The sequence below is a fragment of the Fringilla coelebs genome (genome assembly GCF_963513975.1).
Source record: "Fringilla coelebs genome assembly, chromosome: 5".
Taxonomy (NCBI): Eukaryota; Metazoa; Chordata; class Aves; order Passeriformes; family Fringillidae; genus Fringilla; species Fringilla coelebs.
The window spans coordinates 64,063,149-64,089,714 of record NC_140033.1 but is presented as its reverse complement, the minus strand read 5'-3'; the positions used below and the strand labels follow the sequence as shown (position 1 = coordinate 64,089,714).

At 38.9% G+C, this 26,566-nt stretch overlaps 1 protein-coding gene across 4 annotated transcripts in view; it reads left to right on the top strand.

The window, feature by feature from the left end:
• Positions 1–422: 422 nt before the first annotated feature.
• CCDC91 (coiled-coil domain containing 91) overlaps positions 423–26,566 on the top strand; it is a 114,393-nt gene continuing 88,249 nt past the window's right edge. For 3 of the 4 annotated variants that reach the window (XM_084206021.1, XM_084206023.1, XM_084206024.1), the window contains exons 1-3: positions 990–1,054; positions 22,108–22,150; positions 22,256–22,334. In XM_084206021.1, the coding sequence (XP_084062147.1) occupies positions 22,121–22,150; positions 22,256–22,334 (109 nt within the window). In that variant the 5' untranslated portion in view covers positions 990–1,054; positions 22,108–22,120. Of the gene's footprint in view, positions 534–989; positions 1,055–22,107; positions 22,151–22,255; positions 22,335–26,566 lie in introns of those variants that run through there. The other variant, XM_084206022.1, reaches the window with a different exon arrangement.

Genomic DNA, 26,566 nt, shown 5'->3' with positions numbered 1-26,566 from the left:
TGTCCTGCCAGCTCCTGACTCATTTCCATGCTTCTCAGTACAAGAAAGAAAAGGGCCACAAAGGGGATGAGTGATGAGCAGGTCTCTGGTGAGGAGAGACTGCAGGAGCTGGGGCTGTTTATTCTGGAGAAGGGAGGACTGAGAGGGGACCTCATTAATGCAGATAAGTATCGCAAAGGAGTGCTAAGAGCAGGGACCAAACTCTTTCCAGTGGTACACACTGACAGTATGAGGAGCAAAGTCCATAAACTAAAACACGAGAAATTTCATTCTAACACGAGGAAGGACTTCTTCCCACTGAGGATGGCAGAGTGCTGGAAGAGCTGCCCAGGGAGAGTGTGGATACTCCCACTCTGGAGACATTCCAAACCCACCTCTGTGCCACCTGCTCTGCGTGACCCTGTCCTGGCAGAGAGGCTGGACTGGATGCTCTGCAGAGGTCCCTTCCAACCCTGAGGATCCCGTGATTCTGGGATGACACTGAAGAGACACCGCTGGCGCTCTGCCACGCACCGAGCCTACGGTCGGGCTGGGTGAGCAAACACGGACCGGGAACCCAAGGGCAAGGGGCAGAGGCTCCATCGAGGGCCGGGGATGATGCCGGAGGTGATGCCAGCCGTGATTCCAGCCAGCCCTGATTCCAGCCAGCCGTGATTCTAGAGCTGCCCGGCAGGATCAGCGAGCGGCGGGGGCGGCCCCGAGCCCGGCCGGGATGAGCAGCAGCGCCCGGAGCTGCGGGGGCTGTTCCCGACTTCAGGAGCTCCCTAAACACAAACAGAGAAGTCCAGAAAGTTTACAGAATGAATACTGTTTATTCTCTAAAGGGCGCACAGCGGGGGTTTCCACAAACCACGCTCAGGTGGTAAGAGCTCGCAATCTTTTGTAAAGCAAAACTCACATGGACCCGCCTATCTAATCCACGCTCTCCGCCTACCTAATGCATATTTATCCGGTGATGCAATCTTACGCAATGCTACAAACACAAGGTTGTTTCCTTCATTAAGCAACTCGTATTGTAGAAGTTATCTGACGCCATCAGTTGCGTTTACACAAGGTGAGACAACCCAGCCTGGGGACAGACAATTCCGCTCGGAGGCATCAAGGTGACCTCGGCCGCGGGGAGCGGGGGGGCGGCCGGATCCACATCCGGGTGAGGCCGCGCCGCCGGGAGCGGGGACGGGGCAGGCCGGCAGCAGCGGGGGCTGGTCCCGGCTGGGTCCGAGCCCTGCCAGCCTCGGGTCACAGCCCTGCCAGCCTCGGGTCACAGCCCTGCCAGCCCCGGCTCACAGCCAGGAGCTGCGCCGGCCGAGCGGGCGGCAGAGCCCGGCCGGAGCGTGGCTGCAGGGATGGGCCCTTCGCGGTCCCGCTCCACCTGCCGCCATTCTCCTGCCTCCAGCTGCTTGCAGCTTCACTGTTTCCTCCTGCCTCTACCTGCTTCCACCTGCCTTCACTTGCCCTCACCTGTCTCCTCCTGCCAGCACCTGCCCTCTCCTGCCTTTTCCTACTTGCACTTTCCTTCTCTTTCCTTCATCTGCCCTCTCACCTGCCTGCCCTGTCGAGCCCTCCCTGTGCCGCAGCACTGACAGCCGTGTGTGGCACTGGTGATGCCCTTAATGATGGGGCATGAGGGTCGCTACAAAAGGGGATTTTAGAGTTAGTTCAGAGGAGCAGCAGGGGCCTGCCTTCCTTCCCTGTGCTTTCCTTCTCTTTAACTTTCTAGAGAGTTGTAGCTGTAGTCACTGCACCAGAAAATTGGTGTTCCTGTCAACGGGAGAAGCCTTGGAATAGTTCTCTAGCCCAGAGGTTTGGAAATCCTGGCTATGAGTTCTTTGTACGTGGCCAAGTTTTCAAACATTGTCCAGAATCTTTCAGTTGTGAAATATCCTGCGTGATTTTTCAGAGGTGCGTGGGCGCCTAGTATTTGTTATTGTAAACAGAGTTAGGTGTTGAAGTATTCCTGAAAATCTCTCAGAATCTTCAGGCATCTAAACCACTTTCTGTAAATCTGGTCTTTAAATATTTTAGGAGTTTTGAGGCTTCTGATCTGTGTAACACGGTTGACTGTGTACTCTTGATACCTTGGTGCCCAGTCCCACCCTTCTGCTCTGGGATATTGTCATGATGAGTTCTGCCTGCAGCGTTGGTTCTTGTCAGTAGACTCTAGTTTATTTCATAAGAAGCTTTTCCTTTCTCTCTTAGCAATCCTTTTTGCCTATCAATTGCACACAGTGAACTCATCTTTTGCTGCCTCACTGCAGCAGTTTAATGGAACTACGGGTAGTGTTTGTCACAGTGCTTGGACTCCTGTTTCAGTACACCTGCTTCATAGTTTTTGTTCTCAGCACTTCCTGGCTGTTTGCCTTTCTGTTCTTCAGGTTTTGCTCTTCCACATATATTTTTTGAATATATGACCATGATCTGAGGGCCTCCACATCCGTGGCTTGACTGTCTAAAGTAAATGTTGATGCAAGTGTTGTAATTACTTCCTTGTTTTTCCTTCAGGGGCTATCAGTTTCTCCCTCCCTAATACTGGAAGCAGGCTGCTGACCATCCTCAAACACAGGCTGCAGGGCAGACAGTGTCTGTTGAGTGCAGTAGTGATCCTCAGGCTGGTAGGATCTAAAAGAAGAAAATCACAGTAGCGTTCAAACAGATGATGCTTGGAAGCTCAATGAAGGGTAGATAATCCCAGAGCCTTTTTCCAGGGCCTCTTAAGGAGATTCTTAATCATATTTTGAAAGGAAGACAATTAAATACGGGAGATAAGTTTATGTGCCCTGTGCCTCAGTGTGTCTCTGTGAATTGTTCCACCAGTAACACTTTCTGCTGTTAGTCTGGGACACTGAAGCTGAGATGATGTTTTACTGTAGCTCAGCTGAGGGGATGGGTGGGTCATGTGCATACCAGATTGAGACAATTGGCATTAAAATAGGGTCTGTTGCCTTTGGATTTGTTTTCATCCAGATCTTTCTCTGACCACTGTTATAATTAAGTTTAAGGCTTCCTACCAGTTTGATTCTACCTGTGGTTGAAAACTGAGCATACCAGATGACACATTTGCTTCCGTCGCATTCACACAGAAACCTGCATGAGGATTTGGAGGCACCGTGATCAGACCATGTCTCACTAGAACTCCCAGTGCAGTTTTAGTCCTTTTGCAATTGATTTGGAGCTCCTTGGCTGTTTTCTGCACCATGGGCTATTGGGCCAGCTCCTTCACATTTCTTTCCAAGTGACACAGCTGCTGCCAGAGCTTGGTGAAGAGTATCTGCTGTTTAGGTACTGTTAGCTGCTTCTGTGGTGTCAGGCTAATGACAACCACAAAAATTTAGAGATGCCAAAATGCAGTTATGCTATGAAGCATATTTCTGCTCCAGAGGAACAATTGGAATTGCAATCTTATGGACAATAACTCCCCAAATCTTTATGGAGCTGCTGAGACAGTTACCTAAGCGTGTCTCTCTGAGGGCTTGGCTGGATTGCTGCTGAAAACCCAGCTTCCAGGAAAGCTTGCAACACCAAGTGGGAAAAGGATGGAAACACGCTTTCTGTGGGTCCTTAAATGTACAGTTCACAGTGCCTTCCTGCCCATGTTCAGGTGCTCAAGGTGTGGTTTGTGTGTGCAGGGCCCCACATCCTCATGTGTGGTGTAATCTGCTGCTGTCCATCTGTGCAGTGCTTCATGTTCAAATGCCCTTACAGTCAAGTTCTTTCTGCTGAAAGAAAACTAATTTGGTTATAATAATGAAAGAGAAAAATTCTTGTCAAACCAGTCTTGATGCTCAGAACTTTTACAGCTGGGTTTGTTTGTTTGCTTGCTTGCTTGCTTTTTGTGTAGGGCTTTCCCATCAGTACACTCCAAGTCTCAGGCTACAGACTCTAAATTTTAAGTCATGTGGACTAAATCTACCTTTAAGTGTAGTGTAAGTGGCAGATCATCTGAAAAGTGTTTCAAGGTGACTTTCAGGCCCTGTATTTTAACATCTGTTATGTTTCGTTACTTCGTTACTTTGATATTTGTAAATGTAAGAATACATCAGAAGTTTAAAGTGCAGGACTTGTTTTTCTTTTTTCTACCTTATACTTCTAATGACTTAAGACTTATGTGGAAATAACCCCTGCTGGTGTTAGTTAAAATAAATACCTTAAATTTGAAAGTTGGATTTATCTTTTCTGATAAGGCCTCTTGCAGCCCAATTTTTCCCTTATTACTTTGCATCTTTTAAGCAAAGGTATCTGCTCTCTAGACCTGAATCTTCAGAAGTAGCACTATTTTACATATAAAAATCAAGTGCTTTGTAATTTTCTTAATGTAGAATTATATTATCTAAACTTTCTTGGTATACAGTAGGATATTACTTTATCCTGAAGAGTTGGGATTGACCAATGTGAAGAATTTTGCTTTTCTGACATAGCAGGCTATTTTTCCTTTTCATTGTTCAGTTGGCAGATTTATTTTAGGTGTGACTGAAATGAATTCTGGGGGTTCTGTTCACTCTTTCAATTAAACTATTAAAAATGTAAATTCCATTCTAGGGAGTGGTTGGAGAAAAAGAATTATGTACCCATAAATTTCTTTCTAAGTAATCACAGAGGACTTTCTGAATTAAGAAAAAAGTGAATTAAGTTTTTTTACTTACACTTACAAGTGGCAATGGATGTTCCTCAAGTGGTTTTCTGGGATGTAATTTTTATGGAGTTTTTCTGCAGTTTCCCATCAGATTTATGTGACATCTCTGTCTGCCTTAAGCGTTCATGAAGCTGAAATTTCCTGTGATTACCTTGTTACAGACACTGCCTAGTAAATGTTCCCATCCTTTGAATCACAGCTAGAGGAATAGGCATAATATTTATAAAGTTATTTTGGATCCTCAGAAGGAGAACTATTTATCATACCTATATAATGCTCATAAGAGAAAAGCAGGTTTTTGTATTTGTCTTTGGAATGATAAAAATTCATTCATTTGAATGTTTTTCAGAAAAGAATTTGGATTTAGCTTAATAATATGTCTTGTGTTATATATACAAAAGTTCTATGTTTTAGTTTTAAGAAAGCCTGTCTAAGCTAATTTAGTACCAAAAAAAACCCCAAAAAACAAAACAAAAAAAAATCCCTAAAATCTCAGGCAGTTTGTAGTACTCTGAGGTCTTTAAAAATCTTTCACTCAGTGAAAATGGTATAGGGCTAAATCCTGATTTTTAGGGCTCCCATGAACAACTGTGGTAAGTTTTAGAATGTAGAGTTTTCACCTATTCAGCATTTTTCTTGATTAAAGAACCAAATTTGAACCTCTTTATCTGATAACATATGGCATCATAATACTCTAATATTAAATAGTCAGGCAAGCCTTCACTTGCAGTGAAACATAAGTCAGGTGCAGACCCATTCTTCCAAAGACCAATTCAGACCCATTCTTCCATAGACTCCAGGAATATTCCTCTCATTTTACTGCAGTCCTGGAAAAGATTGCAAATTTTTGTGAATGCACATAAATTGATTTTAGGTGCTTGTGCAACAGGAATGGTCAGGGCTGTTTGTTTCCTTTCAGAAAAAAAAATTTAAATTTTTTAAGCTGATAGCAGAGGTGGTTCCAAATTGATGCTTTTGCTTCTCTTCATCTTTCCTCTGGATTATAAGGCTGTAGCAGATGAGTCAAAGTAATCTCTGCTGGAGGGTAGGTTGCTTGCAGGAATACAGTTGGAATCTGGCACTAGGGGCTGACAGTACTTAAAACTTGGTGTCTTTGGAAATGAAGCGTTTAGGGTGTGCAAGCACATTTTGAAGTGCAAAACTTCCAAACTCAAATTATTCCAGTGTGAAAATTAGTAATTTCAAGGCTGTAGCCTCCGATCTGTTACTAGAGCTGTTGCTTTTCCTTCAGCAAAGGACTGAAAAAGGGATTAAATGTGCTATGTTACTTACAGAACAGCAGTTCACAGGGACATTGCTGTCAGTGTTTGAGCGTGCTGGCTGATTGGGTTTCGTTTCTGTACATGCTGCAGAATTGCACTCTGGCTATGGACCATGGCATTCATGAGAACTCTCAGCACACCAAAGCACTGCGCCTTTTGATCTGAGTAGAAGATGAAAGATTCATAAATGGCAATCATTTTTTTCAAGTGATAACAAGTGTGTATGAAAATGGAGTGGAAATTCCATGCTTCAGTATGGATATGATAGAAGGCACGTCTTGTGAGGAGCAGCCAGACAAACTTTGGGTTTGTCCAGTTCGGAGGGAGGGAGGCTGAGGGGTGCCCTCCATGAGGGTGGCCAGGCAGGGCAGAGACTCCCAGGTCGGTACCCCAGGCGTGTCCATGTCTCGGAGGCACTTGGACAATGCCCTTCCTAATGTGCTCTGACCTTTGATGAGGGTTCAGGCTGTTGGACCAGATGATTGTTGTAGGTCTGTTGTAGCTGGAACTATTCTGTTCTGTGAATACTCTGGGGAGGGGATGCAGCTGTGGGAGAGGATATTGAATAAATACGAGCTGAAAGGGATGACAGATGCTTGCCCTAAGCTGTGGACATTTCAAGAAAATCACTGCTGTAGACATCCTTGCTGTTGCACTTGTGCCAGGCACATCAGCTGGAGGCAGAAGAAATCTGGAAGAAGGTGAACAGGTTTAGAGGTGCTTCATCAGTTAATAACCATGCTCTCAAAAAGAGAATATAATCTCCTGCAGCAAAATAGGAGCTAAGCTAGTGCTGGAAGTAGTTTAACGTCTAAAAACCCAGCTGAACAAACCCCCTTCGTCTGGGAAGTAGAAACTAACAATCCATTACATCAATTCATAAGCAATTTGATCTCAATATACAAGATTATGAAAGGATTCTTTGTAACAACCTTACAAGCCTTAAAATTAAAAGCTCATAAGTAATTTCTTTGTCTCTTTCCCAGGTGTTTATATTCAAGTTAAATGATTGCACATAAAATTTAAATATTCGAAATACAAAACTTCCAAAGGTTTAGAAATTATTTTGTTATCTAAACTTCCGTTGGATTGTAAATAAATAAATGTACTAAATATGATGAGTTCATGCTGTGTTTCCTTAATGTTTATTCTGTGTCTCCTTAAGGTTTCTGAATAAAGTGAATGCAGGTAAAAGCTATCCAGTATTCTGTGTATTGTTGTGAATACTTGGTCATGTAGTTTTTTATTCCTAAATACTTTGCCACAACCCACTGCTAGAATTTTTTTATCTTGAGGTGGGTTTACAGAAAGATGGAATTGCTTTACTTTGAATTTGTTTTAGTATCCTTTTATATTTAATACCTATGTTTTCATGTAAGTATCTTCTGTTTATTGCGGAACACAGTGATGTTTGGGATTTTTTAAAAATTTCTGAGGAGGAGAGACCTACAGTCAAGTTCTTTGTGCTAGGCTTGCTTTTTTCAAGATTTTAACAACACATTACTGTGTTACCGTTTTTGAGCTTAGTGTGTGTGTATAGAGAGAAATAAAGTGGAAATCCTGTCTCTGAGGATTGGAATTTAATGTAGATTTAGATGGAAACCAAAATATTTTAGCATGCATTTGCCAGTTAAGCTTTTAAAAGGACTTTCCATGGGGTGCAGCTTCTGAAATAGTGTAATAGTGAGTTTCTGAAAAGGTTTCCACGCGATGCACAAGCCACAGTCAGCTTGCTTTTAGTTCACAACTGCCACAGTGAAAAATCAGTATCTTGGCCTGATCCACTGCAGACTGAAGAAAAGTTGTATTTTGTTTGAAATCATGGAATTGTTAAGGTTGGAAAAGACCTTCAAGATGGTGAGGTCCAACCATTAACCTCACACTGCCAAGTTCACACTAACCCCTGTCCACATTTGGCACATCCCCATGTCTTTTCAATGCCTCCAGGGTTGGTGGCTCTACCACTGCCCTGCGCAGACTTTTCCAGTGCTTGACCACCCTTTGGTGGAAGATTTTTTTCCCCCAATATTCCATCTAAACATCTCCTGGCACAGCTTGAGGCTCTTTCCCCTTTTCCTGTCCCTTTTTACCTGGGAGCAGAGCCTGACTCCATCTGGATCCACTCTCCTGAGTTGTGAAGAGCCAGAAGGTCCCCCCAAGCATCCTTTTCTCCATATCAACATTCCCAGCTCCCTCAGCCACTCTGTTCACAATTCTCTGGGCCTGTTCACCCAGCCATTTATTTTACCCAGCAAAGAGTGCACAAGTTCAAGTCAGGAGCAGCCAGTTTCTCCTAGTGAAGATATTGGAAAAAGATAAGTTCTACTAAAGTCCAGGTAAAAAAATCCAAAGCCTTTCCCTTATCCAAAACATGGGTCACCTTGTCATGGGAGATCAGGTCAGATCCTCCTTCCCTCTCTGTTGTAGGTGGGAGGAATACTTCCTAACGTCCAGCCAACTGGGACCTGCCTAAATAGCCAGGACTGCTGATACATGGTTGGAAGTTGCTCTGTGGGCTCTCTCAGCGCTTACTCAGCACCCTCAGGTGGATCCCAGCCAGCCTTGTAGATCTGTGTGTGTCTGAGAGGCACAGCAGCATCATCTTCTGGAATGTGGGATTCATTCTGCTCCTTTCCCCTCTCTTCCAGCTCAGGGCTGGCTACCCTGGGGACACCTGGTCTTGCTACTAAAGACTGAGGCCAAGACAGCACTAAGCACCTCAGCCTTTTCCTCATTCTTTCTCACTTTTATTTTCCCCTGCATCCAGTGAGGATGGAGATTTAGCCCTCCTTTTCTTGTTGTTGTATTTATAAAATCATTTTTGTATTGTCTTTTATGGTGGTAGACAGGTTAAGTTTTAGTTGGGCTTGGACCCTCTTGAATTCTTCCCTACAGAACCTCATGCCCTCCTTGCAGTCCTGTTTCCCCTCTGCTGGGTTGGATTTCTAGCAGACACCCAGTAAAAGGGCCAGCAATTAATTGCGAGACTTCTCCAAGTCCTTTAGAGAATATTTCATCTGTCTCCATCCTGGTTGGGTGGGCTGTAACACACTCCCACTGGGATATCTGCCTTGTTCACCTTTCCTCTGATTTTAACCCAAAACACTTTCTGCCCCCTTCCCCCTTTTTTTTTTTTTTTTTTTTTTTTTTCCCCTCTGGACAAGTTCCTGCACATTTGTTTAGCACTGCTGGACAGTAGCATTGTAAACTGACTCTGGAAGGGGTCTCAGTTGTTTTGCACTGATGGACAATAGCATTGTAAACTGACTCTGGAGGGGGTCTCAGAAACTGAGAACTTCAAAACCACTTTTGTTTAATCCACTTAAATATTATTCTTGCAGAAATTTAAGGTTAATCACCGTGTGATGAATGATAAAATGAGATACTGATACTCTGAGACCAGATGAGATTGATTATTAGGAGCTAAAGAATAGGTTCTGCATTAGGACTTTCATAAGTACTTGTTAAATTAAAGAGTACTCAAAATTGTGTGACACAGCTATTTAACTTCCATCAATATGAAATGTACCTGGGATTTAGTAAAATTATCCTTGCAAACGAATTTATGAACTGCCTTTAATGTTTATAAAGAGGCCTAACTTGCCCTTTTGTTGGGGATGAAAGAACCATATTGGTGTAAGAATCCTTAAGTGGAACAGAGACAAGAACTAATATGCTTGAAAATTTCAAAAACTGAGTAAAATTATAATTATGTTTGGAAACTATTTCATTTAAATTGACTGTGTGCCCTGAAGATTTTGCTATACATAGATCCTTGTGTTTCACTATGTGAAAATGTGTTCTTTGTCTTTATATATTTATATACACCTATATCTAGGTACACACACCTGTATTGCCCCAGTGGTATTTTCGCAGTTGAGCAAAGCTAGTAGTTGTTTCTTGAGATTTTTTTTGGTGTTTGTTTTTTTCTTATAGCAAGCTGAAATAATGTAGTGTAAATCCCTAGTATTTTCAGAGCATACCTATAGAAGTTAACCACCTTTGTCATTCATTTATGAGGGACCAAAGTAATACTGTTAAAAAATGAACTTACCAGTAAAAGGTTTCAAAATGTTTTTACAAGATTCTGGCTTGCTAAATTGCCTTAATGTGTTCCAGAGTGTGTTAAGGAAAGATGAAAGGGGTTAATTTATTGAATTATTGTGATATGAACTGTATTGAAAACTTGTTTTTAGTAAAAGAGATGAATTCTGAGTAGCAAGAGTACTCAAAAATAGTTACAAAAATGTAAATCACTTTTTACAAGTTATGATCCAGATGTAGTATTTGTAATACACACTCGGAAATGAAGTAATTCTCCTTCTAACGTACTTGAATATTTTTTCTTTAAAAAAAAAAGGAAAAAAGTTAACAAAGTTGTTTCAAAATCAGAATACATTTTGATTTTAAATGGTTGTCTTCCAGTAGCATCTATGCTAAAATCTTTTCAATTTCCCCATGGTGTAAAATACACCATAATCTGATTAGAGTCTCTAGTTAATAAATGGGGGTTGTAACAGGGTTTTTTTAAAAAAGATTTTTTTTAAATGTTAAATTTTATGTCAACCTTCAATCCCATAGAAAAATTATTGTATTTAAAAACTTATGTGTATTTAACCTGGTTTAACTCCACATGACTGCAGAACATGTGAAGTTGCTAAAGCTAACAAAGGATGGAACACTGACAGTGTCTTTGGTACAGCAGGGGCTGATGATTAGTTTTTGCTTATAAATCCAGTCTAGGTTCCTCCACAAGGTTTGAATTATGAACCCACACACCAAATAAAAAAGTGAGGGAAAGTTGAAAGGAGACCAACAGTCTCAGAGTTGAGTTTAGTTCTAGTCTTAGGCAGACTAGAACAGGCAGGCTCCTGGTCAGAATTCTGGTGCCAGCCAGCCAGGCTCCCTCCTGAGCAGCTGCTCTCATGAAATGCGCTGGGTTTGAATTTCTTAAAATTATTTTAGCATTTAAAGGGTTTTCTCTTTATTCCTATTTAGTGAAATATTAATTTTACAATATTCATTTTTTTTACAATATTAATTTTCTGTGTAAGTTGGGCTGTGTGCAATATTTGTCCTGGGGAAAGTAGTCATTTGATGATAGGAATAGCCTATTAATTATGAGTGAAGGAAGATAGCTGTGAGTTTTTCAGTTGATTTTTTTTTTTAACAATCATATATTTTAGAAGATGGCTGGATTAGCTTGAGGTTGGCCATTCACATTCATTTCTTTGTCAAAGCCTCTACAGAAAATTATAGTTATCACCTGAAACTTTAAATTGCTAAATATGTTTTTTTTTTTTAATTACTATTGAGTGTAAGTGTAGGGCATTAATGGTTATTGTTGTAACATTCAAGTTTTTTCTTGCTGACTTTAGTCAAGCAGAACTTGTTTTCATTGGGAATTTTGCTGACTGAAGACTATGTAATTGCCCAGTAATTAACATAGTTAAAAGATATCACTCTACGTGTAGTTTGCACTTTGGAACCCAAACCTTCTGTCGGTTTTTGCAGCATTGCCAGAAGGGATACTTGTGCATAGTAATTTGAATAAATTTCGGTAGTTCTCTTTAAATAGTGCTGGTTTCAAAAGCCATTAGCCTCTGTGAATATATAAGGCCCTTGTTACCTTAAATAATTCCATGAATTCTCAAGTATATTATTTCTAATTTCACTGTGTGCTTGTATAAATAACTGTCCACTACAACCTGAAGTGATAAATTATTTTAAAGTACTGTGATCTGATTAAAAGAAAAGCATTTAGGTGTTGAACTCAAATCCTGTTTTCGCTCTGGCCTAATCTGGAATCTCAGTTTGCAGCTCTCTCAGCATATTACAAAGGCATTGATGGCAATCAGCCCTTTCTGTGAGAAATAAATATTTTATATTTTTGATTGCAACAGAGAACATACAATTATGATAATATCCATTTGGTCAAAGGTCATGTGATGAAAAGTGTTGTGTTGCATGCTTAGGAGCAGACCAAAAACAAAGATGAAAAAAAGAAAGATAATGTGCACAGACATTCTGGCAGCAGTGTTTTCTGTTGGAAAGCACATCAGCATTTTGATTTTACTTGTTTATGAGTTGGGAGTTGGACAATGTGAAACCTCTCCAGTTTGGTTTGTAACAGTCATATGAAAAGGAATTTTAAGTCACATAGTGAGTTGCTTCTTCATGAACTTCACCATCTCTTTGGAGAGCATGGAAAATCAAGTTAATCTGCTTAATATGTGAACACAAAAGCATCAAGTCTTCTTTTTCAGTATTAGTAAAGGGACCAAAAGATGCAATGATGATACATTTTTCTTTCTGTGTGGGAGGGAGAGTAATATTTCACCTTTTCTGCTTCTAACAGTATATCTAGAGCTTGCAAACAAATGATCAAAGGGTTTTTTAAATGACCAGTTTTGTTGTGTTTCAGTTTTTGCATTAAACTTCCATAAAATCTGAAATTCTAATAGGTGATTGGGGTGAAATGAATATTATTAGCGTTATCTAAGGTTTTCTTTTTCAAGACCAACAACTGAGTGATATAAAATCAGAAGGATTTGAAAATCTGAGACATAATGCCATGTCAGAGAAATAGATTAGTATCTTTTTTCTTGCCTGAAATGAGTACCTTTTTCTGTGAGAGGTGCTGTACTTTCAGGGTTTGGAGGAAGCTGAGGGAGTTGTTTTATCAATTGGAAAAGTGAGTCTTCCAGTCCATAGGAGGAATGAAAAAAGAATGCTGTGTCTTTTGTTTAGTACAATCCTATCTTAAATAATGTATTTATTTAGTATAATCCTATCTTACCATGTGCTGCTGAATTTGTGGGGTTCTTTGGGTTTATTGGGTTCTTTTGGTTTTGTTTTTTTTTTTTTTTAAGTATCCATAGTCAGATGTCAACGTTTCTGACAGAAGATTAGAATGATAGCCTGTACATGCTGACATTTCACAGTTTTTGTTAACTGTCTATATGTAAGTTAAAGAGTATCTTTTTCATAATATTTAACTATCAGGTGTATTGATTATCCTTTATATTTAGACTTTTACTATCTTATTTTGCTTTTAATTACGAGAAAAAAGCCTCATTTTTAAGTGCATAACAAGATGATCTCGAGAATTTTTAAAGGTTTTTTTTTTTTTCTGTTTTTACTTTACAGATTCTTCCCATGAAGGAGTGTTGGTTTTTAGAATAAGTGATTCACTCAGCACCAGATTTTCCTAGGCAGTGCATCGTGCCAAAACCTGGTATTACCCTGGGTTTGGTTTTGTTTAGTTGGGTTTTTTTACTTTTTGTTTTCCTGTAAAGCATATATTCCTTCTTAATGTGAAAGGTCTTGAGCACTCTTTTCATAACATTAATGACATTTATTAGTGCAAGTTACCACACATCCATATGAGCATGCATTCAAAGACCTAGATTTTTGTTTGACATGTTGTTATATTAAATTTTGTTGCTGTGATGCTCTTACTGTTACTAAGATTGTGTCAAACCATCTATTTTCACATACCTGTTCTGTGACAAAGTTCGCTTGAGGCAGAACTTGATGCCTTTTACTCTTGGAAAGCTTCTCCATTGTGCAGACACCTCTTTTTAAGTTCTGTTAAAGCACATTACTGTGATTTGCAGTAAGAAGAATTGGTTGCATTTGCTAATGCTGCTTATTAACGTGGAGAAGTAGGAGATTTTCAGTTGTCAGTCTGAGTTCTTGAAGCTCAATAATATTTTGAGTAAGAATGCATTTGAAGCATGAGACCCTTTCTATTGGCTTTTAAACCCTCCATTTCTTAAGTTTATCCGACATGAACTGTAGAAGAAAATCCACGGTTTGTTCTGGTATTCCCAGTCTGAGGAGGCGTTTCTGTACTCTCTATTTGCTTCTGAGTAAAAAGACTGTGTTCCTAAATCACAGTAGAAAAATCAAGCATATAGTGGGAGTGACTGGTTGCATGAAATTCTTGGAACTGATGTCAGCTCTCCTCTTGAGAGGGAACCCCTGAATTGCAAAGCGCTGTGTCTGTTCAAAGCTGAGAGGAAGATAAAAGCTGAGACTACTGAAACTGGCTCAAAGAGCCAATGATTCATTATGAAGCATTTGACTTTTCTTCTTGAGAAAAAGAGTTGCTATTTGTAATTGTCTTGCCATGTTCATGATCAAATAGTACCATTTAATGATTCTTAGGAAAGGTTTTGAATAAATTAATGAATTACCCAACAAAGTAATTTCTCGTTTCCAAAGAAGAAGCATCCCCATGCAGTTCTGCTTTCTTGTCGGGATATTTTTTCCTTAATGCCAAAAGTTCACCTCAGCGTTTTTCAAGAAACATTTCTGTTGGATACAAAGATTTATGTAGGACATTTTTTCTTTGAACTCATGATGAAAATATTTCTTAGAAACATAAAATCATTGAATGGTTTGGGTTGGAAGTCATGTCAAAGCTCATTCATCTCAAACCCCTGCCATGGGCAGGGACACCTCCCACTATCCCAGGATGCTTGGAGCCCAATCCAGCCTGGCCTTGGCCACTGCCAGGGATGGGGCAGCCACAGCTTCCCTGGGCACCCTGTGCCAGGGACTCAGCACCCTCACAGGGAAGAATTTCTTCCTGATATCCCATCTAAACCTTCTTTCTGTCAGTGTGAAGCCATTACCTCTAGGTCTGTCACTCCAGGCCCTTGTCAAGAGTCTGTCTCCATCTTTCCTGTGGGCTCCCTTCAGGCACATTTCATTAGGCTTTCACTCCTTTTATTCCTCCTGGAGCAATGAAGATTCTAGGGCTACTCTTTCCCTTTCATGCTCCACTCTTGAGGGTGGTTCTTCTGTCATCAGCAAACCCAGTCATAAATGATCTTGGACAGATGTTGGTAGTTATGAGTACAGTTCAGCTGAAGAACAATGTCAAAAGTGGATTCACTTTTTCTTTTAATGACACTGTTCTGGATCAAATGGAATACATTGAAACACAGACCATCCATGGAAGGTGCATTTGGAAGTTTTCTAATCCAAACCACTGTGTAAAGCAGATCTGGTTAGAACAGGTGGGTCAGGACCATGTCCAGTCAAATTCTTTGTGATTATCCCCAGGAATAATTCTTGTGGTTGGGTAATTCTTCAGGGTAATTCTTTGTGATTATCCTCACGTCCAACATGTTTATGGGCAGCCTGTTCCAATATCTGGTCACAATTTTCACTATTCCAACTTCTGTCCTAAGGGTTTTGTCCTAATCCCAGTGCAGCTCTGAGAAGAGCCTGGCTCTGTCTTTTAGAGGTCTGTGTTCAATTTATGGGTTCCAGTAAAATTAGAATACTTCAAGTATGAGAGTTTTTAGTCTACCATGGTCACTTTTTCTCAAGCATTTGTGGGATTACCTAATTAGCACATGACAAGTCAGGCTTTTCTCACCTCTCTATTTTTTTTTTTGGTTGTTGTTGTTGTTGTTGTTGTAGAATACCAACTAAGTTCCAGACCTTCTGATTATCATTAGTCTGAATCAGGTTTCAGAGATTGTTGTTCTGGATTTGATATTGATTAATTATACGCATTGCCTGGCTGGGGGGATTTCCTCCAAAGCACAGTATGTTTTAATTGTATTCACTTTGCCAGAATTCTCACAGAAGTTTATGTGCATTTTGTAAAAATGTGTGGCTTTTGAATTAAAAGGATATTTGTGATAGAGAAAGCTTATAGAAGCCAATAGGGAAATGTGAAAAATAGTTAACTGTGTGATTTCTTATTTTCTTATATATATAAAGCAAAAACTAGCCTTTCCATGTTCTGGTCCCAAGAAACCAATTATAGTGAAGGCTGAAGATCTAAGAAGGCGAAGACTGAAGCGCTAACCCTTGAGTTCCTGAAATTGTTAGAATTAAGTCTTGGGAAAGATAGGTTGTGTAGGTATTGAAATATGCTGAATTATACTGTATTTTAATATTTCTGCTGGAGTAGGTAATGTATTACTTGAAACCATCTTTAAATATCCAGAGAGAAGAAGCTGATATTTTTTAAGTAGATGATTGTCAAAGTTGGGGGAATTTCACAGAACATGGGTTTCCCAGTTTTCTCTGTTAGTTTCTTCTAGGATATGGTTGAGGAATTGACAGTTCTTGAATATGTTTTCCACACAAGGCTGTGGTGCTGTGGGTTGTTTTTTTCCCCCCCTCCTATGTCATAAGGGGATTTGAAAACCAGTACTTGCCCTGTCTGTAGGAGCTCTCAAAGCTCATTTTCCTCTTGTGGTTAAAGGTGGAACTCTTAATTTCTTTTTTTGTGGTTGTGTTTGTGTGGAACTGTGGAAGTTAAATGGACTTCAAATTTGTGCTTTATTGCTTTTTCCTGCTTTGCTCAGTGTTTAAAAAAGCCAAAAGATATATGCCAAAGAATAGTGCCCTCAAATTCTAAACCACAAATTTTTGTGGAATTGATTTTTTAGATTATCTTAATACCAGTTTTTGTGGAGTTTCTGAGGTTTTTTCTCATACAAATTCAGTACCTTGAAGATGAGAATATTATTTCTAGCGATTATTCAAGTTTCTTTAATAAAGGTTATATGAAGCTAAGGTGTTTATTTATACAATATGGTTCTTTTTCCTTCTAAAAAGGCTTTTAACATTGGGAAAGGCAGTTATGGAAGTCTTACAAATCGTGTAAGATGGTCTTGCTACATGAAGCTGATGCAAATGCCACAGCTTTTTCTGGAACTGTTTTGTTAGTTGCAGCATTGGCATGTGAAAGTAGAGTTATTTCAAAATTATTGGTGATGCTAGGTGTGGATCATCACATCATAGGATATGGAATCTTACATGCTTTTTGCAGGATCTGAATCTCTCACTTCAGGGGGTGTCCTGACAAATGGACTAAGTGGTAAAAAAAGTTCCTTCCTTCCTTCCTTCCTTCCTTCCGTCCGTCCGTCCGTCCGTCCGTCCTGGCAGGACACACAGCATGCAGAATTGTTAGGGTGGTTTTTCTTCTGTAGGAAATTCTACAAATACTCAAATGTATTTTAGTTTCCATCATGCTTTGCATTCATATTCTGTTCTTTCTTGAGCTAGGTATCTTTTGGGATATGTGTATTCTGTAATTAAATTTTTCCAATTAATGGCTTAGTAGCTATTATAAGTTTTTAGGATTCCAAGTACTTATCCTGCAGCTGTAATTGGTATAGATCAGGACAAAAACCTGTATCAGCTAGGTAAAAAGAAGGAAGTTTGTTCCTGAACTTTAACATTTGTAAGAGGTACTTGGAGTTTTGGTGAAAGCCATGGGGAAAAGTGCATGTGAGCTAGTTAGAACTTGGTGATACAGAAATTTTTAGTCTGTCCTGCTCTTATCACAAAGGTATTGCCACTGTACATGCTTTCTAAATTATGTCTTTTTAGTTTGGTGATTTTTTTTTTTTTTTTTTTTTTCCACATCTCATACTTATCCTGAGCAGACTTTTTGGAACCTGTTGGAACCTGCAGTTTTAGCCAAAGATTTATTCTTCAAGTGCTGTGGCCTATAATATGTCTAGTCAAGGGACAACTAATAAGCCTGTCCTGGACTGAACACATTGGATGAGGCATTGAGGCATTTAGGAAATATAGGAAATATGAAAATAAAAGTGAAATATGAAAATTATGAAAATAAAAGTGATAGGTTGTCATAGATAGAGAATTACCCTGGGGTTTGCCAGAAATACAGATGCAGCAGCCCCACCCTCAGGCAGCTCCACACACACCATACTGACAAAACAAAAAGCAGTATGTGCAGTCAGGTGTTCTATTAAAATGTACAAAATTCGGCCCCAAACTCAAACTTACAGGACAGGTTATACAGAAGTCACTTGATTGTACCTGGCAGAATCAGATCTCTATTACCTAGACAAATTTAGATTATCAAGACTTGATTAATTTGAATTCTCACTAACCAGAGGTGGATATGAATTCGTCCTAATTCACCATTTGGTCTTTCCACCACTTTTGCCTTTTGGATATGAAGAATACCAGGATTTCTGGTGGGATTACAACGTTCTTTCTCCCCCTAACTGTTGAAATGGGAACAAGGGGCTTTTTTTTTCCCCAGTTTACATTTTTCTGCCTTATTTCTTGGGAATGGCTCTTGATCTTCCTGTGTATAAAAACATGCTTTTGGTGTGTCTGTTAGGCAAGTGCATTTCACAAAGTTCTCATGACCTGGTTTAAGCTGCTGGCCAGGCTTTGGTGACTGGATTTGGCACAGTAAATCTTGTGAGTTTCTCAGGTATGCACATCAATCTGAATAAATCCATCATGCAGCCTTACCAGCCATGCAGGAGAAAGCCTTGAGCAACCTCATCTGAAATACAGTGTTGACCCTGCTTTGAGCAGGAGCTTGGGTTGGATGACCTGCTGGTCTGAATTTTGGCAGAATTTACTGTTCCATTTGGTGGATTCAAACTTGTTGATAAAACCTTCTCAAAATTCAGTGGCTTGCATTTTCCTTGTGCATGGAAAGTTTCCTTCCTTTCATGGCATGTGACTGGAGAGCTTCTCAAGCATTTTAGGACATGACTGTCTGAGAACTGCAATGTTTTGGAAATGACCTGGGCTGGATGACCTACTGTGTCTTTTCCAACCATAATTTCTATGACTCTGTAATTTTGAGGTTGACTTCTTGTTGCCCAATTTTACAGTTACTTAATTCCAGTATCGGGCATATTTCAAGAGACCACATTTAGTCATGGTAAGACTGTGGGTTGTTTTGTCTTTTTCTGTTATTTTTCAAATCCTGGAGATTGTCAGCACTTAATGTATTCTTTCCTATTCCGGTGCCACAAATAATGTTCCTACCCTGAGAGGAAAGAAAAATTCCCCATTTTGGAATAGATGGTTGATTAAAAGAGCTTGCTCCCAGATTTGTTGCATTTCTAAGGAGAGGTGTTAGGCTACTTCTGTTATTTATTTGCACCAGAAATGCATTTCCATCATGAGAATAAGGGATAAAATTGAGAAATTTTGTATTTGGTCAAATTTTCAGCATTGTTATCAGTTAAATTTATCATGAATTATTAATACATTTTTATAGGTAAATGCACATGCACTTTGAGGACTGTGAATGTCTCCTATTTCTTTTTCTAAACATTTCCTATGACATTGATGTGGCCCCTTTTCCTGCAGAAGGCTCCCTTTTTATGCAAGAAGAGATCATATTTTGGGAAATGCATCACCTAGTAAGAACTCTTGCACCACCCCTCTCTGAAGAGAAACTCAGCCTTTGAATTTTTGAAGTGCCTTATATCAGCATCCCTCAGGATTTATTCCATGCTTTCATTCCTAATCTGCTGCCTGCATATTTATGACATATGTTGAGTTTGCCAGTTTCTGGTATTTTTAGTTTGTTTTTTTTTTTTTTTTTTGTCCACAGCAATCAAAGCATGGAAACAAATCAGGATTTCCTTTTGAAACAGAGGTGCATATACATCATGTGATGACTATATATTATACACACCCAAAGAGCAAACAGACCTAGAATTCTCTCACCTGGGGGAGAATCACTTGGCCTGGAATTCCTGTGGGGTTTCTTAAGAACTGGAAATTGGAGGATTAGCATCTAGGTGTGAAAACACCATTGGTATTACAGAAACTTGCTGGGGGTCTGTTTATCTTTTATTCCATTGGAGTGATATGTGGAATAATTCATAAATTAATCATGCTGTTACAGCCACAAAATGTCTGTCTTTAAAATTTGTGGGGTAAAGGTAATCTTAGGTCAGAATAGTCCTGGGATTGTTACCAGGCTTAAAAAACTGTACATGAAATGCAGTAAAAAAGATGATGGATTCAATAACAGGTTGCTCTCCAGTTTTTCTTCTGCCCTACATTCTTTTTCTCTATCAAAAGTTCCCTTTTATTTATGCATAGTTTCTTATAAATGTTCTTGAAGGAGAAATGGAAATCCTCACATGTTTTCCTTACAGGGCCTTCTGTCTTTACTGCCTCAGGTCAGTGTTGTATTTGAAGAGAAATCAAAGTAGTTAATCACTTCTTAGAGCATGATTTTACATATTTTCTATTTTTGTTTGCCTTTTATTATTTTAGAGACTCTCCATTTTAGCATGCCTTTCCAAAATTGCTTTAATTCTTGTTGAACTCCTCTGAACTTGTTCCAGTTTGTGTTTTTAAAATACAGTGCTGAATGTAATTTCCCTGGTTGAGACAGAGCCAGTTCTGAGATGATGGGAGTAATGTCTCATGCACTTAGTGGAGAAAATCTGCTTTGAAGGACTTGGTGTAGAGCCTGTAAGGCCTGTTGATGTGATACAGAATGTATCACAGATAAAATAGATAGAATACCTGTTTGCCTTTCTAAAGGCTCACTTTGTCCAGCTGGCTGCTCTGCATGGTGCCTGGACGCTGCGTTGTGCAGTGATTGTGTCCATCACCAGTCTGGTTTGGGTGGTTTTTCCCAGAATGTGGCATGAATACAGTGACATTCTCAGTTTGTGCTGTCTCCATCTGCAGCCCTGTGCTGTCCACACAATCTCCATCCATCATTTGTGCACACACAGGCTGTGTGTTCAAGCTCTGAATGTTGATGACTGCATGAATGTTTGACCAATTAACCTTAACACTGATTGGAAAAATATCCAATTGCCTTCTTTCTCTCTTGGAAAATGAACCAGCCCAAAACCCAACCAACACAAAGCCAACAAAACACCTTGCATTCCCTAGAAAGTTCTTATACCACATGAGGCTATTGAACAATGCTTCAATTTAGACAGATATTTCTAGTTACACTGTGATAATGATGATTTATCATTGAATCACAGAGTGGTCTGGGTTGGAAGGGACCTTAAAGATCACCCAGTCCCATGGCAGGGCATCTTCCAGCAGAACAGGCTGCTTCAAACCCCATCCAATCTGTCCTTGGACACTTCCAGGGATGGGGCAGCCGCAGCTTCTGTGGGCAACCTATGCCAGGGCCTCCCCACCCTCGCAGGGAAGAATTTCTTCCTGGCATCCAATCTGAGCCTACTCTCTTGTAAACAGTCCCTTTCCATCTTTTCTGCAGTAATGAAAGTTTATCCAGCCTATAGACTGTTTTAACTGAAGTCAGTTAGCTTTATAAATATTTTAACATCCTATAAAGACCATGTAGGTTTTTTGGATCATCCTTCATTTACCTCTCAGAAGTACAGATATATATATTTTATTAATACATTATACCTTTCTTTCAACAGCTTTGTATATCTTGAGTTAGTTTCATTAGCTGAGTAACTTAGCCTGCTTTTTTTTTTAAAAGGAACTGCAATTTCACTATAAATATATCCAAATGCCACAGAATTCAGGGCTGCAAGTCAAAAATGCTGATCAGTTTGTAAAATCTTAATCAGTCCCTCCATGAAACCTAGGGACGGACCTCTGTGGTAGCAGAAAAATTTCCAGAAATTCACCACAGTCTTTTTCCAAGCTGCAGTTTGTTCTGATGTTGCCAGACAGCTAAGAAGATATGGGAAAAGCAGGAAATCTTCTTGGATTTAATCACAGTGCTGATTTGGAAAAGCAACTTAACAATGGAAAGTATTTTTTATGCGTTAAATTATAAACACAAAACTATACGAGGTCCATGGTAGATCACGACTGCATTTAGATAGATTGTTTTCCTTATGGGTGAAGATAACCCTTCATTTTGGAATCTGGTGGTCAGAAATCCTATTTCCTAGACATATTTATGTATTTATTTGTTAATTTTTATATATATATATATATCTCCAGACTAGATTATTTAATGGTTGTAGTACCATTTGTTGAGATACTGGGGACCCGTTTGCTATACCTGAAATATTTAGATATAACATTTTGGTAACATCTTCATATTTTCCTCTATGAAGAACCTTTTCCTGCATTTTTGCTTTCAAAAGATGTTGGACTATGTTGGTGGGCAGTGCTTATGTTTTCCCCTGAAGTTATTCAAGTTCTGTTGTAAAACACCCAATGTTTTGTATTTTAATCGATCAATAAAAAAAGCGCTTCTTAAGCGAGATCTTGCAGTTCTTGGCCTTGCATCCTCTGTGTGAAAAAGTTCTTATGTGGACCCCTTTATCTGTTTTAGGACTTTCAAATGATGGAAACTTCAGGTGGGCTGTGGAGATGAGACTGGAGGGAAGGACTGAATGCTCATTTCTGAGCGAGCAGGGGATGAGGTTATGAAAATGTTTTAAAATCAAGATTTCTTTTGTGTTCTAGTGCCTGCTGAAAGATGGATGATGATGACTTTGGAGGATTTGAGGTATGCTGTTTGGATAACTTTGCTTTGAAATGTAACAATTTTCAACTACTTTATGGACAATTATAGCATTTTGTAAAATATGTAACAGTTTCTTCTTGTTTCCAGGCAGCAGAGAGTTACGAGTTTGGAAATGGTGAAAAGCAGACCACGTCTCCTGCTATTGCTTGGGCAGCATTTCCTACAGGTATTGACAGAATCACTGAAAAAAATCTTAATATTCTATTCCTGTCCTTGTGTACTCACTGTAAAAATTAGGGCTTGGAAGGGTGTATACAATAAAATAATGGACAATAAAAGAATAGCCAGCAGTCAAAACTTGAGCATAAGAATGTTCCTGAGCAGTTATTTTGGGAAGCTGCACTTCTCAAAGTTAAACTTTATTGAGGAATGAAAGGGAAATTCAGTTTATACAGTAGAAAAGGAATGGAACTTCTTCATTCAAAGGATATTCTTTTCTACTGAGTGTGGAAGATGTATTGCAAATGGTAACAGAAAAAGTTAAAAATAGGATTGTGATGAAGTCTTTTACTTGCTTTGGGGAAGAGGGGAGGGATGAGAATGATTGTTTTTACTTAAGCCATTTATATAGTTGAAAAATATATTACATATTCTTTATCTCAAGCAGAAGAATAAACAATAGGGAACTGTTGTATTAATTTATACAAGTGCCTGGTGCCTGGCTGGATTTTAAGAAATTGATAAAAGTCTATTAATAAATGTATATTATCAGTAGAAAAAAAAATATTATGGAGGTGTTACTGATTTTGTTATGGTCTAGATTTCACTCTTTTCACAAAACAAAACAGCTCTTTTGCTGCACCAGGAAAAAATGGCCAACAACCCACATTGTATTGCTATGAAGAATAAATTACGCAAAATAAGGCAGGGATTTTTCTTAACATGAGCTCTCTATAAATCATTTTCTAAAATGTTTTTATTAATTTATTTCTGGCTTTTATCTCTTACAGAATAGTTTCTTTGTCATTGAAAAGGAGGAAAACAAATACTAAGGAAACAATATTTTTTCCAGATAACTTTATTCATCTTGTCATTTTGAGTGGTATTTAAAATTACTGCTGAAATTCAGTAGCATGTTTTAATGTGTTTAATAAATTAAATCCAATATAGCTGTGCAGTGTCTGTCACTGAAGTCAAGTTAAAATCCTGTAAAGTGTGTAGAATTGAAATTATTTGTACATAACACAGAGGTTTTTTTATGATTTTAAGTGACACAGAAGTCCTAGGATAAGTGATACCAAGGTATTTTAAGCATTTCAAAATTAAAAGAAAACTCCTGTATTCTGGATATTTTGTTACTGTAAAATCTTGACATGACTTTTTCATGCAAATATTGCAGTGAATAAATTAGTTTATTGCAATAGGCAAGGATTGGCCAAGTGCTTCTTGGGCATTGACTTGTAGATGGATGTTTTTTAACAGAAATGACTGAATTGTCTGCCCGGTGTTATCTGTATATAAAGATGTTCCTGTCTTACCCTGGAAATTTCTTAGTAAGGCTTGCTGAAAAATTCAAATGTGTTATGGTGCTATTGAGGTGATTTTGATAAATTTGGGGGATGAAAACATTGTATACAACCAAGATTTGATAAACTTTCAGTGTATGCAGTATAACTGAAAGTGTCCTTGAATTATAATATCAAGAAAGGGGAGTTGAGGAAGGAAATTTAATTTTATTTCTGTTTTTTTTTTATTATTATTTTTTATTTTTATTTTTAACAGCTGAAACCTACATGTAGGGGAACTGTGCTACAAGTAGTTTGCAACATTCTACAAAAATATGTCAAATGATTATTATATGGTCTTTTGCTCAGAGCCCTGCTGTCATATTACTTTTTAATTGCTAGATATAAGTAGCATCCAATTAGTAAATATTACCCATGTGGTACATTTGGTATTTGATATCTTCATGCTGAAACTCAGTACGAAGGATGAGACTCAATTGGAATGTTGATTTAACAGTTCATGTTCATCCATTTGGTTTTGTTTTCAGAATTTCTGATCCCCCAGGGAATTTTAATAATTGTTTAAGCTTCATTACCAGCATAAAGACGTGGAATTTTCCTTGCATTAGCAAGATTGCAGGCTGCCCCTGATCTCTGCTGCTGTTAACAAACTGCATGGTTCTGGCAGTTCTTGCATACAAATTTATGACAGAATATTCTTACTATTGGGAAGCCTGGTCTTCAGAAATTATTAGATACTTTTAAAGTACAATTCTGGCAATAACTTATATCTGCATCTTATTTCAGCCTTTTCAGGTGTATGATTTTTGATATGCCTGTAATTGTGTGAATGCTTCTTTTCTCTATAGTGCTGCAGCTCTGATCATGGAACAGTAAATTTATTTGACAATTCATCAGACTTAGCCTGTTGAAGTCAGGTCAGGTAGTTCCAACAGAAGCAAGTTTTTTGTTTCAGGGGTTGTGAAACTGTTCCATTATGGTAACTAAGGCATGGTAAGCAGGAATGATTTAGGAGTTCTCTTTATAAGCGAATTTTGAGCTGAATTAAATGCAATTTCACCAGTATATACACAAGAGGAATGAATTAAGAGAACTTGAATTACAGACATAGCACATGTAGTTCTAGGAATGTCTAATTTATGAATCTTTAGCATTGCTGAAAAATGAAAAGGTTTTGTAAAAACAAGACGTTTGAATGATACCTTGGAAAGTTGCCACTTTTTCTTGTCTTCTGCAAGGTCATGTGTTTAGTTGAAAATTTTAAACCTAAATGTTCAGAGGTGCTCACCAGTGATTGCTCCTCATTTCCTGGGTTTCATTTTGACCACTTAAGGAGTGGGGATTTTGTTTCTGGTTTGTTTTTTTCTCCTCTTCAAGATGCAAGGCATTCATTCCTACAATTAAACTACTGAAAGCTCCACCTGATTGTAGAAGATTCCACGTAAAACTCCACTATCTGAAAAATGGAGTTTTATCTCTAGGATTTGACACCCCAAAAGCTGTAACCTCAGTGAGTCTACATTTCTCACATGTGCCCAGTCTCCATGGCTGTTTTTACTTCTGTGATAAATCATTTATATGTGAACTATGCCTGTGCCATGGTAATCCTCACCAAAGGTTGAACACTCTCATCACAAGGATCATGGTCAGTTTTTCCATGTGAGCTGACAGTTTTAGTAAGAAAGCCACTTGCCTGCTTGGTCAGAAATTGCCTGGTACATTATTTTAGCTGTTTTTCCATCAGATTGAAATTGATTTAAAACGGAGACTCAGGGTATTAAGTGATAGCATAAAGCTGAGAGTTTGAGGTTTGTTTAGATACAAAAGGTCATCTTCTATGTCACTTCACTGTCACTTAAGTAACAGAGTAGGTAATTGCTATAGGAAGCTGCATTTGAAAGGAGTTCTATCTTAAGGTATTTATCTTAAGGTATTTAAAAGAAAGCCAAAGAAGTCCTGTTTCTAGTTCTGGAGAAGAGTTAACTATTAAAATGCAGTTACTTAAACTGGTTGCTATTGGGTTTGCTGAAATAATCTCCTCTAGGCTTTTTAGCCAAGTTTCCATCTTCTGCTGAACTGTGATTTTTTTTTTTCTATTTTTTTGGCCACATCCAGATCTACCATCATTGCAGTTACCCTACTGATACTTTTCTGCCTCATGGTCTATTTTCTTTCTTCCTTTCATTCAGTGTGGTTTGCGTGTTCCTCTGTGTTATACCTGACTCCTAGAGCTGGCAGCTGAAGGAGATGGGACAGACAGTGCCTGGATTCAAGGATTAGTGTGTCCTTTTGAATGCCTCCGGGCCATTTACACCCTCTGGTGTGTGCTGAGTACTTGTGCAGTGTGAAACAGGGATATCCAGAGGCTGAGCCTTGCTCCAGGCTAGTGGCATCTTTTACTTGTTGCCAGAGTTGTAATAATAGCGGGAGCTGCTTTTTCTGAAACAATTGGATGTGCTTTTTGGCCTATTGCAAAGACACACCTGGAGCTGACTGTGTCAAAGCTTGCAGGACTTTGCTGTTGAATTAACAATGTATGCAAAACTTTCTCTTTTTCTTTCTTTTTATTAGTTTGTTTAGTTTATGTCTTTTTTTAAAACCAAGATTTTTTTGTTGTGCTGGGTTGGTAATGCTGATCCACTGTTGAAGCTTTTTATGGTATAACTGTAATTTGGTATAGGAGAGCTCTCAGTCCAGAGTTGATTCCTCTTCAATTTAATTAGCTAGAGAGTTATTTACTTTGTTGTCTTTTTATCTCTTAAAAAATAAAAAGCTGTTTTATTGTGTCTCTTGGCAAGCTGTTTGTATGTGGCTTCTAAGACAGTTGTGGATTTTTTAAACTTAAAAATGTATAAAACTTGGGAAACTATGAGTATAGTTTTCCCATTGACTGAAACTGATTAAAGATCATGCTGAAGCTGTAAGGCTGTAT